Source organism: Malania oleifera, chromosome 6 (assembly GCF_029873635.1).
Source record: "Malania oleifera isolate guangnan ecotype guangnan chromosome 6, ASM2987363v1, whole genome shotgun sequence".
Taxonomy (NCBI): Eukaryota; Viridiplantae; Streptophyta; class Magnoliopsida; order Santalales; family Ximeniaceae; genus Malania; species Malania oleifera.
In genome coordinates this window covers 91,246,669-91,259,307 of record NC_080422.1, presented here as the reverse complement: position 1 = coordinate 91,259,307, position 12,639 = coordinate 91,246,669, and the positions used below count along the sequence as shown (strand labels likewise).

Here is a 12,639-nt window from a genome sequence, read left to right as displayed (position 1 = left end):
TTTGATTCCAATCATTCTTACTGAATTTGTATAATCTGTGTTGATTAAACTTTTATTTTTTTTGTTAACTTGGAACTCTAGACCTCAAATGCTAGTTGTCTGCCATGACTGTATCCCCTAAGAAACTAGAAGAAAAAAGTTCGTAATTCCCAAGTTACAACTACTAATTCTATTCAAAACATAGTTTTTTTTTTTTTGGGTGTAACTTGGAACTCTAGACCTCAAATGCTAGTTGTCTGCCATGACTGTATCCCCTAAGAAACTAGAAGAAAAAAGTTCATAATTCCCAAGTTACAACTACTAATTCTATTCAAAACATAGTAGGCTAATGGAAAATTTTACACGGTTACAGTAAGATGCCTTCAAGAGAGTTGTGTTGCTTACTTATACATGGGCAAGGTCAGACTAATTGTACATTGGAGTTCTTAAGCAACAGCTAATCTGAATCTCTAATGTCCAAAGGCATCGATAGACTATTACGGAGAGTTAAGCCTGTGTATCTATGTTTTGAAGATTGTTGAGGTTGAAGAAGGCCCCTCGCTGGTTTTTGAGCCGTGCATACGTTCCTTGCTCTATGACCTTTCCATCTGCAATGAAGGCTATGGAGTCCAGATTCTTGATTGTGTTAAGTCGATGTGCAACCACGAGGGTAGTCCTCCCAACCATGATTCGATCCAGTGCTTCTTGGACAACTTGCTCTGATTGGGCATCAAGAGCACTTGTTGCTTCATCCATTAAGAGTACAGTTGGATTTCGAATTATTGCTCTTGCAATTGCAATCCTCTGTTTCTGCCCTCCTGATAACTGAACCCCCCTCTCGCCGCATTCTGTCTCATACCCATCTTTTAATGACCTGCAAAATTAATTGAAGATTTACAGCTGTTGTGTAATTCTCAATCAGGCCACACTTGGGTAATTGAGCTTGTATCTATATTTGGAATAGCATTTCTTGTCCTCTAATTAGTGCAAGAAAAACATTGATGATCTAATAATTTGAAAATAATGTCATTTTGAGCACCCAATTGGCAAAAATAGCTAATGCTTGATTGTAGCATAGTACATTCTTCTCCCTAAGTTTGTGTTTGGCATATTGTTTCATGATTCCTCTTATGCAACTCTAGCACAACTGCACAAGCCCAAATGCCATTTCCATGAAGTTGAGATTACACTTACGAAATAAATTCAAGAGCATTTGCAGCTCTGGCAGCTTCCACCACCTCATTTTCGGTTGCATCGAGCTTCCCAAGGACAATGTTCTCGCGAATGCTGCCTGAATATATGACTGGTTCCTGGCTAACGAGGGCCATGTGCCTTCTGTACCATCCAACATCAAGATCCCTTATGTTCACCCCATCCACCTTCACTGTCCCCCTTTCAACATCATAAAACCTCTGAATTATTCCAATCACTGTTGATTTACCGCATCCACTTTTCCCTACGAGTCCAATGCTCGTGCCTGCTTTCACCTCCAAGCAAAATTGGCACAGCACTAGACATCCTGGCCGGCTTGGGTATGCAAAGTCAACTTTATTCATCTCTATCCAACCAATCATTCTTTCCAACTTCATTCCAGTATTGCCTTCTCCTTCCTAATTGCAATAGAAACAAATCTATCAGGAGAAGTACTGTTATATATAAGCTGAGTCTAGCTAGAGAAGTTCAAAGTTTCTATAGGATATATAAGCCAATATTATACTTTTTTTTCTACTTACATGGCAAGACCCTGGAATGAGTGATGTCCGATCAAGTATATCAAACACGGATGCCACAGCAGCCGAACCCTTGGCTAAATCAGAAGTCATGCTGCCAGCCTCAGCTATGACTTTGCCTGTGCTGACCAATATGAAGAAGGTCTTGAACACATCCCCGGCTGATATCTGTCCTTCTTCCACTAGCTTCCCCCCGTACCAGAAATCCAGAGCCCACGACATAAATGTTAAGCACTGTGCAGACCCCATACCCATTCCCGCCAACCATGATTTCTTCCTTGCTTCTTTTCTTGGCTCCTCCTGAGCCTCACTGAAAATCTGAAGAACTTTTCCTATGCTTCCAAATGAAGTCACAATTCTATGGTTATAAACTGCTTCTACAGCAATCTGAGTGCTTAGATTTTGTGCCTTCACAAAGTTTGCTGATAAGTTAGAGAGTAAAACTTTCCGCGTATAAAAACACAGAATTGTGAGAGGTTGGACTGCTACCATAACGAGTGCAAGTTTCCAAGCCACTGCTAGGCCCAGCACCACTGTGATTGTTACAGCTGAAGCGGTTTGAACCAAAAGAGAAACCCTATCAGCTACAAGGGATTTCACCATGGAAGCTTCATTGCTCAATCTAGAACATAATACCCCACTCGAGTTCTGTTCATCGTCGAACCATGAAGTTTCAAAGGTGAAGATCTTCTGTAGCATTCTCAACCTAATTCTCTTTGTCAGCTGCTCTCCCATATAGGCAAAATAGTAGTGTTGCGACAGATTCACGACGATTGAAATCAGAGAAAGTGAGGAGAAAATTAAACAGTATGTTCTTATTCGAGCACGCATTTCATCATGGCTTTGGATGAAGAAGGTGGAAATCATTCCACCTATAGTTAAGGCATAGACAGGCTGCACTGCCCCGAATAGTATAGCTGAAAGGCTTCCAACTAGACCTTGCTTCCATTCAGGGGAGTTTAAGCAGAGAAGCCGGGAGAAAGAAGGAGAAGGGTGAGATACGGGTTGTGTTTTGTTCTCATCATGTAATGGAGAAGCAAAGAGGGCTGGACTTGATTTAGCAGTGCTCGACCGGCCAGCACTTCTTGTTGCTGAAGAAATCCGTGTTTCTATATTCTGATCTTGTTCATGGCAGCTGAATTGTCTTTGTAGCCTCGCCAGGTTTGCATAGTGGCCATTTTTCCTATTTATGAGGTCATTGTGTGAGCCTACTTCAACAACGCAGCCGTCGCTAATCACAGCAATGAGATCTGCATTTCTGATAGTGGAAAGCTTGTGGGCAACTACCTGCCAAATCCAACATTAGTCGTAAGATATATATTGAAGATTTGATTGGTACTTGGCTGTTGGCAGCTGGGACTGTTTTCATGAGCACCATCATGGAAATGTGCAAGCAATGTGAAAGAATAGAAGAAAATCATTGCTGAAATTATGGCCTCATTGTGATTTTTCTGCTGGAGTTTCTTTGTTTTGTTTTGTTTTGTTTGTGTGTGCGCGCGTGCGTGCATGTTTATCCTATCCTGGTTGTGCTTGAGCTGAATTTTAGTTCTCGAGAATAATAAACCCCCTCTCTTTGGCTGATTTTTTTTTTTTTTTAAAGAAAAGAAAGAGAGAAGAGAAAAAGAAAAAAGGACCAGTACCAGAGTGGTTCTTCCCAGGGAGGCTTGATCAAGGGCGTTTTGAACCAATGCTTCTGATTCAGAGTCAAGAGCGCTTGTTGCTTCATCAAGTAGTAGAATCATAGGGTTTCTCACAATGGCTCTTGCAATGGCAATTCTCTGCTTTTGTCCACCAGATAAAAGTGCTCCTCTTTCCCCAACCTAGCATATTGGTCATGTGAAAAAATGTTTCATTCACTGCATATATATATTACAGTTCCCATTCAAGCATAAAAAAGAACTTTTTTTTACCAGATTGGGCAAACTTACTACAAATTACCAAAGCAGTTCTGCTCTTAAGGCAAGTTGTTTGGCCAAATAGACTATGTTTTTAAATTCAAAGAATGTTATTGACCATGCATGGCATATTGCTAGATTTATAGGCACTTCTGTTCACCAAACTTCAATTTTTTTTGTTTTTTTTGGGTTAGTTTGTAATCTTTTTCCTATTATATATGGTCACTGACATTCTAAATTGCAATATTTTGAAAAGTATAGTGACTGATTCCAACTATTTAGAATGTACAGTGATCATATTAGGGGGGGAAAAAAAAAATAACTTTTACAATGAATAGTATTGTAAAAAAATTTAACAATTCAGCAACCAAATCAAAAGAAGACTTAACTTCATATAATTACTCAAAATTTGTCAAAATATCCATTGCAAGTGAGAAAGAGTTGAAATAGACCATAGTCACCATACCTACCTTGGTTTCATACCCCTCAGGAAGCTGCCTTATGAAATTATGAGCATTTGCAGCCATGGCTGCAGCCATGACTTCATCCATGGTTGCTTCCAGCTTCCCAAGCATGATATTCTCCTTTATTGATGTCCCGAATAATGCATGTTCTTGACTCACAACACCCATTTTCCCTCTCATCCATTTCAATTGCAGTGTTCTTATATCCACACCATCAATCTTCACAACCCCATTCTGTGCATCATAGAACCTTTGAACCAGTGCAATGGCTGTGGATTTGCCACTTCCACTTGCACCCACAAGGGCTACAGTTGTTCCGGCATCAATACTAAGACTGAAATCTTTCAGAATCAAGGAATCGGGTCGGGAAGGATATGCAAATTCTACATGCTCGAATTTTATATTGCCTGCAATTTCTTCCAGCACTAGTCCTTTGGTGTCTTCACCATCAATTTCTGGAATCCTGTTGATCCTCTCAAATATTCTTGTGGCTGCAACTGAAGCTTCTGCGAAGTAGTTCACTTCTGGGATTGCTCTTCCCAGGGATCTGCATTTTGTGGTCATGAGTTATTGGTTTAGGAACGGTAATTAATGAGAGATTAGTGAAACTTTAAAGGAAAATTAATGAAGGCATTCTATAAGGTGGAGCAGACTAGAAACTGAGTAATGGAATATGGCACATTTAATCAGAATTGCTCAAATTAATCTGAGTATAAAAGTTGGGCAGCTTTGCCCCGTAAGAGATATCTCAGATTCTCAGATGAACCACACAAACATAAAAACAAGTTCAATCACATACAACATAATTAAGTTTGACATTACATTAGGAGCATGGAATTTGAGCTTTGGGCTTAAATTGTGTAGGATATAACAAAACTAAAAGAAAATTTTATTCCATTTTCTCCAAATCCACCTAGTACCAAATTCAAGAGTGATGCTTCTAGATGTAGCATGAGCCAGCTAGGAGAATTTTTTTCAACATTGAGTACGCCAAATGCTCTAATAAGTTGAACTTTCACTAAACTGCACCACAAGTCCATCAACTTTCATTGAGTTACACTTCCCTAATTGAAATTTAAATTTTGATAGTTTGATCATTAAAATTTTATCAATTTTACTTTTAGTGAGGTTCTGATTGAACAAGGATTTGAACTAGCTTGAGTTTACATGAAACTTCAATGATCAAACTATATATGAGAATTTTAAATTGTAGGGTCCCAAAATTTTAAATTGCAAGAGCTTGATCCTTAATTTTTAATTTTAGCTTCAACAACCAACTAAGAGCCTAGTTGGGTTAGCTCAAGTGGTAAGGCGACTTGTGACTTTGGTGACCCTAAGGTCATGGGTTCAATTTGTTCTTGAGAATTTACTCCGGTGAATTACCAAGGGTGTGTCAATGGACGAGCGGCTTTCATCCCCTGAATTTGGTGTCGCACCATAGTATCCAAAGTGGCATCATGGTGGCTGGAGTCTTCGGATTATCAAAAAAGCAAAAAACCAACTAGGATCTCTGAGTAAGGATTTGAACCAAGGGGAATGAAACTTGAAGGATAAAACTATCACTACTTAAAATATAAATAAATAATAATTTAATGAATAAAGTGCAACTTCAGTGAAACTTTAGGGATCTATGGTGTGTAAGTTATCGTTGAACTTTTTCTTTGGTTTATTATATTAGGAGGAAACAAAGCCTGAAACCACGAACTTAGTCATGATAAGCTTGTTAGCACCGGAGGAGTCCATAGGTGTGCTTGATACACATGAGTGAGCACCAACTTGATCAAAAAGTTTAAACCTAGTGGATCTTGGGCCCAACCATATATATAAGCACCCATTCAAGATAGTGGTACAAACGATTTCATCAGTTTATGATGGGTCACAAGTACATTAGAAATAAACATGATCATTGTGTTTATTTTCGCAGACTAAAAAATGGATAGTCTATATATTTACTCTTGTGTGTTGATGATATGCTTATAGTTTCAAAGAACAAGGAAGAAATCAACAAGTTGAAAAGTCAGTTAAATCAAGAGTTTGAGATGAAAGATCTTGGTGAAGTAAAGAAGATACTTTACATGGAGATTCGCAGAGACAGAATGAGAGGAAAAGTTAGTTTGTCTCAGAAACGGTATTTGAAGTAGGTAGTACAGAGTTTTGGCATGTTTGAGCTGTCAAAACCAGTAAGCACTCCTTTTGCTCCTCATTTCAAACTTAGTGTAGTTTTATCTCCTAAATCAAACGAGGAACATAAGTATATGTCATAGGTTCCTTGTGCAAGTGTTGTTGGAAGTCTGATGTATGTAATGGTTTGTACTAGACTTGATATTTCACAAGTAGTTAGTATGGTGAGCAGGTATATGCATGATTTGGGTAAAAGACATTGACAAGCTGTGAAATGGATTTTGAGATATATTATGAATATGATTGATGTTGGTATAGTATTTGAGAAAAATAATACTATTGATCAACAAGTTGTTGGATAAGTGGATTCTGATTTTTTAGGAGATTTGGATAAACGTCGATCAACTAATGGATATGTTTTGATATTTGCTAATGGCCCATAGAGTTGGAGGTCTACCTTACAGTCTACCATTGCCTTGTCTACAACAAAAGTAGAGTACATGGCAACTTCAGAGGCTATTAAGGAAGTTATATGGTTGCAGGGTTTACTTGAAAATTCAGGAATTGTTCATAAGCACATTGTTGTATTCTATGATAGTCAAAGTGCTATTCATTTGACATAAAACCAAGTTTACTATACATGAACAAAGCATGTCGACGTTCGGTTTCATTTTATGCATGATATTATTGATGGAGGCAAGATACTCTTTCAGAAGATTGCTATAGCTGAAAATCCTGTAGATATGTTAACCAAAATTGCGACAATAATCAAGTTCAAACATTGTTTGGACTTGATCACTATCCTGCAAATCTGAATACTTTTTGGAATACACCAATGATGTGGAACTCTAGAGAATGATGGTGACTGAAAAATTTATTGAATTTATCGTCAAGGTGGAGATTTGTTGTTTTTTGTCCCATATTGGTAGAAAAGTTATTTTGAATTTTTCCTTTATTTTTCCCACATGTTTGTACCACTATCTTGGAAACTGCTTTAAACCATACAACGATTACCCAAGTTTACATACCCAATTTTCTTTTTCAGCAACCTAAAATCCATCTAACTGAGTCATATAGATTTCCTCTTCCAAATCACCATGTAAAAATGTCGTTTTTACATCGAGTTGAACTAGTTCAATATCAAATTGTGCTACCAAAGCCAACAAAATTCGAATGAAAAAATGATTAACAATTGGAGAAAATACCTCATTATAATCAATGCCTTCCTTCTATGCGTAGCCCTTAGCTACCAATCTAGCTTTGAAGCGAACATTATTTGCGTCTGGAAATTCTTCTTTCTTTACATAAACCCATTTGGAACCAATTGTTTTCTTACCCTTGGGCAGCTGGGCTAGCTCCCAAGTCCGATCTTGATGAAGAGACGACATTTTTTCATTCATCGCTCTTTTCCACTATTTTGATTCAGAGTTCCTCATTGTTTCTTTGAAAGTGTAAGGAACATTATCATCCACAACTAGAAGTGTACAGGCCACCATATCAGTCTACCGAGCAGGTTTTCAAATTTCTCGTCTTGACCTTTGAGAAACAATTTATTCTTGTTGCTGTGAAGATTCTCGAGTTGAAATCTCCCCTTCTTGTACACTATTCCCCATTGTAACTAGAAAGTTACCTTGTGTAGTCTCATTTCTCACTGGATTTCCCAAAATTGTCTCAATCTCCACCTATTGTTGAGTACCACTGGTACTTTCTTCAACTCGTGACTCCTTGCGTATTGTTTTCTTCATAATTGCAAGTTCATCAAAAGTCACATCCCTGCTTAAAATCATTTTTTTCATCTCAAAACACCAAAAACGGTATCCTTTGACTTCTGCACTTATCCCTAAGAATAGTGTTTTCTTGACTCTTGGATCCAACTTAGATTCTTTAATATGATAATAAACCATAGTACCAAATACATGTAAAGAATCATAATCACTAGTAGGCTTTCCAAACTATACCTCATAGGGTGTTTTTCCCCCTATTACAGATGATGGTAGACGATTGATGAGATGACGCACATATCTAATAGTCTCAACCCAAAACCTTTTGTCTAACCCAACATTAGACAACAAATATTGAACTTTCTTTAGTAAAGTCCGATACATGTGCTCTGCCACCCCATTCTGTTGTAGTGCATCTCAAACTGTGAAGTGTCAAGCAATGCCTTCATCCTGACATACCTTCATAAATGGGTCACTTGTGTATTCACCACCATTATCTGATCTGAGCAGTTTAATCTTTCTGCCAGTTTGAGTTTCAACTAATTTTTCTATTTAAGAAAAATATCACATACTTCATTTTTATGCTTAATAGAATACACCCAAACTCTCTTGCAAAAGGCCTAGGATGAATAGTACGTACCAATCCTACCTCCCATATTTTGATCCAATTTGGATCCATCTTGATAGCTTAGATGATCCGTCTTAGCCTCAGTCACACGCTCCCACACTCAGAGTTTTGAACTGTCGACTCTGATACCACTTATTAGCACCGGAGGAGTCCATATGTGTATTTGATACACATGGGTGAGCACAAACTTGACCCAAAAGTTTAAGTCTATTGGATCTTGGGTCCAATCATATATATAAGTACCCATCATTTACTCACTTTTTCTAATGTGGGACAAACTCACAAATAGAATTCTTAGCAATGGGTTGGTTTTAATACTAAGCTAACCCTTGACTTCTAATAAATTGAACTTGAAGTGGAGAGCCAGCGTTTTTCAACCTTTTTTTTCTTTTTTTCTTTTTTTCTTTTTATGAGAGCTATTATTGACACTTGGATAATGACTTATGCATGGGTTACCATGATGGGGAAGCATTTGAGAATCTAATTCGAGCTTTGCTCAAAAGATTCAAATAGCATTATATGCGTAAAAGTAGCTAGCTTTAATTGTGCACATTAATTATTTGCATGCAGGAATAAAATGTTAGTGCACGTTGGATAATGTATCAAGAACTTGAATACTGTTCATGTGCATGGAGTCAATGGGGTTCTACATAGCTGTGCACGTGAGAATTTTTTACGGTTTGTGCTATATATGAATCTGTAATTAGAGTATTATACCTCTTTAGAGTGCCTGCCAAATCATTGGAGCTAATCCCATATTTGGGAGTTTAGAGTTCAAACCTTAAAATTTGAATATATATATATATATATATATATATATATATATATATATATATTAAAATGTAACACAAAATTATAGCAAACTTTATCCAGACACGCAAAACTAAACTCTATCCTAAAATCTATACTTTCAAACACACCCAAAGAGGAGTTGATTTGCATGAATTTTGAGTTTTTGGTATTTTGATTCTCTTGTGATCATGTGAGCATCTTTATATCACCCTTAGCATGGTGATGTTTATATAAAAGGGCATCCCCCAACTATACGGCTCCCTACTTTGCTAGGTGGAGGGTCATCGCAGTGTACTGCTTTTATACAAAGAGTTGTTTCCTCAGCTTGGACAGGGTTAATTATATATATTTAAATATATATATATACATGTATTAAATATACACATATATAGAATAGTATCAATTTTATATGGAAAAACCCAATAATAGCTAGAAATTAATGAGAAAAAGGAAATATATAGAGAAGGAAGATCTGGTGCAAGGAAGAATCACTTACAATCCACCCAAAATGAAGGAAATGCCAGCTGCATAAATCCTTCCTCCACTTTCCCCTCTGTACATAACCAAGCGGCTTCCATACCAAGCAAAAAATGCCCAAATCGCGAAAGAAAGTCCGGTGCACCCCACGGCAATGCCCTTTGCAATGCCCGCCTTGATCCCAAGCTTCGTCGTTCGATCCAATATGGATGAGTACCTTTCGATGATTCTCGTCTCGGCAGTGAATGAGTAGACAGTCTTGATGGAGCTTAGAGCCTGCTCCACAATGCCATTTGCTTTCCCATACTCCTTGAAGGACCTTTTGGACAAATGGAGAAGGTATTTCCCATATACTATTCCAGGTACTACTAGGAGAAGTGTTGTTGGCAAGGCCACCAAAGTCAGCCTCCATGAAAAATAAGTGGAGAATGCAAGTCCTGAGATGAACACTGATGTGTTCATAGAAAATAAAGGCACCTATAGACCAGAAAATGGTTAAAACAAGTACTTCTATGTTCAAATCCAGAATCTTTCAGAAAGATATGATAAAGCTGTTGGTTATGAACCAAAATCAGATTTTTCTTTTTCTTTTTCCTGCTGATAATATATGTACTGAAAATATGGTATATGTGTGTGTGTGTGTACCTTCTCACTAAGAACTTCTTGTATGAGTGAAGAGTCTTTTGATATGCTATTGATGATCTCTGAAGTAGTTGCCTCTTGTGAATCAAAGAACCCTACTTCTTGTCTGAGAACAGCTTCCAAATACTTGTACCGAATCTTCTGTACCTGCCGCTCACTCGTTCTACTCCAGCAATAACCTTCTGCAAGAATTGAACTATTCTAATTAACTTGGATGCGCCATAGAACTTAAATCAGTCCGTTTTAGCTTAGAAATTTGTGTGATTTTTTTTCCCTTGCAACCCATTTAAGATTAGGGTATTTCTCGATTTCTTAGAAGGCCTTGTTTTAATTTGTTTGTGTTTTTTTTTTTTTTTTTTTCCCTGGGTGAATGTGGCAGTGGATTCTTTATTGCACTGCCATACTTGTGTGCATAGACTGTATATATCTTAAACACCATGGACTGGTTCAAACTGCAGTACTACACGCCCAAAGTCCCTTGTTCTGATCAGAAAGCAAATCAAATGAAAAAAAAAACAAGTAATATATTTGAACTTACCCATAAAGGCCGCCACCATGACTGCTAATCCCAAGTACACAAAGTATAAACTGCACTGTATAGAAAACCAAAAGGGAAACTCATCAAAAGAAGGAGAAGAATAAAAAGAGGAAGAAATTACATATGTAATTAGTTCACTGCTATCTAATTACCTTCTCAACATCATCCATAAAATTTCCATGGTTCTTTTGGGTTTTACCATATCCCAAGCTGTTCATAAGGCGACTGGCAAAGACCAGTAAAAAGTTTGTGGACATCCCATCAGCAAAAGCTCCAATTGTACCTAAAAACATGAGCACTAGGTCAGCCCAATCTGCATATCTGAAAATTACAGCTATAGAATACTTCTTCCCCTTTCCTGGGACTACTTGACCATCTCCTTTCTCTAACTCTATATTCTTCTTCTCTGGGAAAGCCATTTCGCTTCTAGCTACTAGCTGGCTAGCTAGGAATCCTCAGTACTATAATTGTGAGAAAGAAGCAAACAGGGAAGAGGCAGTAAATTAAGGGTTGCAAGATTTGGCGTAGGAAATGATCATCTGCATATACATATAAATATGAATGGGTGTAGTGGAAGTGTACATGTGCAGTAGTGAGCATCTTCTGTGAAGCAACCTTTGTAATATTGTTTGTCATTATGCATGTCATAAGCTTTATGTGGGGTTGTTAGAAATGCCTTTTTCATTTCTCTAATTTTATATGTATTCTGTGCTGGTTTTTTCCTACTTGCATTGTTTCTTTTATATGTTGGTGACCCCTACTTTCGATCCGCACCACTGGAATATATTTAACATGGCTTTTTTTTCAATATATGATTAATTATAGACATAGTCCCTATTCTGATTGTGATGCGATGAGGTGTTACCTACATCACATCACATCACATGTCCCCCTTGTAATATCTAGCTAGCTAGCTATTTTTCTCTGTTTGCTTTCTCATATGTAATTAAAAAAAAGGGGGGGGGGGGGGGGGGGGGGGGGGGGGGGGGGGGGGGGGGGGGGGGGGGGGGGGGTAGGGAGGTGATGAGAAAGAAAGAGAAAGAAAACTACGTCAAGAAAGAAGGAGAAATCCTTGTTCCTTTTTCAAAAAAAGTCCAGAATATATGCATGGAATTAAGAAAAGCAGCTAGGTTGCTTAGGAAAGTATTTTGACTAACAGCTAGGCCACATAATATATGCATATGCAGATTGATGGAGTGTGTATTTTTTTTCAACAGTTCAAATGCAAAGCAGCAAGACAAACAGTATGATTAAGTTCCTGCAGAACCTTTTTAATAAAGAATTTGCAAAAGAAAAAATTCAGATTGATGCATGGAATTGAATTCGGAACACTTTTCTATCTATCTTTCTTTCTTTCTTTTTTTCGGCTGGGGAAATAGAACCATGCCAACTAATGCAATTTATCAAAAAGGATGCATATAAAATATTAGCGTAATTAAGCTGATAGGTGGCTATGTAATGTATAAATATATTCGTTTCCTTTGTTTTTTTTGTCCTGAGGAATCTTTATCACTGGATGCCAAGGATATGTACCAACCCCATGGATCCTGCAGATCTGGACATCTCCATGATCGATCAGCCTTCTTAGTTTGCTACCTCATCAAATATTTTAATACACCCCACTCCCATCATCATGCACCTTATTTTAATTA

The 12,639-nt window shown here is 37.6% G+C and overlaps 1 protein-coding gene across 2 annotated transcripts; it reads right to left on the bottom strand.

The window, feature by feature from the left end:
• Positions 1-280: 280 nt before the first annotated feature.
• LOC131158208 (putative ABC transporter B family member 8) lies at positions 281-11,695 on the bottom strand. 2 transcript variants are annotated; one of them, XM_058112905.1, is made up of 10 exons: positions 11,361-11,513; positions 11,140-11,270; positions 10,988-11,042; positions 10,453-10,631; positions 9,827-10,284; positions 4,075-4,615; positions 3,350-3,529; positions 1,713-2,996; positions 1,174-1,589; positions 281-853 (listed from the first exon to the last, which is right to left on the bottom strand). In XM_058112905.1, the coding sequence occupies exons 1-10, from the start codon at positions 11,404-11,406 to the stop codon at positions 487-489; spliced, it is 3,657 nt and encodes a 1,218-aa protein (XP_057968888.1). In that variant the 5' UTR covers positions 11,407-11,513; the 3' UTR covers positions 281-486. The 2 variants fall into 2 exon arrangements, with proteins under 2 accessions (XP_057968888.1, XP_057968887.1); XM_058112904.1 differs by having other exon boundaries at positions 11,140-11,695.
• Between the last annotated feature and the right edge of the window lie 944 nt (positions 11,696-12,639).

Bases quoted from the DNA above. Each gene is read 5' to 3' on its own strand.
- LOC131158208 (XM_058112904.1), bottom strand. From the start codon at position 11,406: ATGGCTTTCCCAGAGAAGAAGAATATAGAGTTAGAGAAAGGAGATGGT. The intron at 10,632-10,987 runs GTAAGTTCAAAT...CAATTCTTGCAG, and splicing joins CATGGTGGCGGCCTTTATGG to AAGGTTATTGCTGGAGTAGA. The intron at 2,997-3,349 runs GTACTGGTCCTT...TGGATTTGGCAG, and splicing joins CCCTGGGAAGAACCACTCTG to GTAGTTGCCCACAAGCTTTC.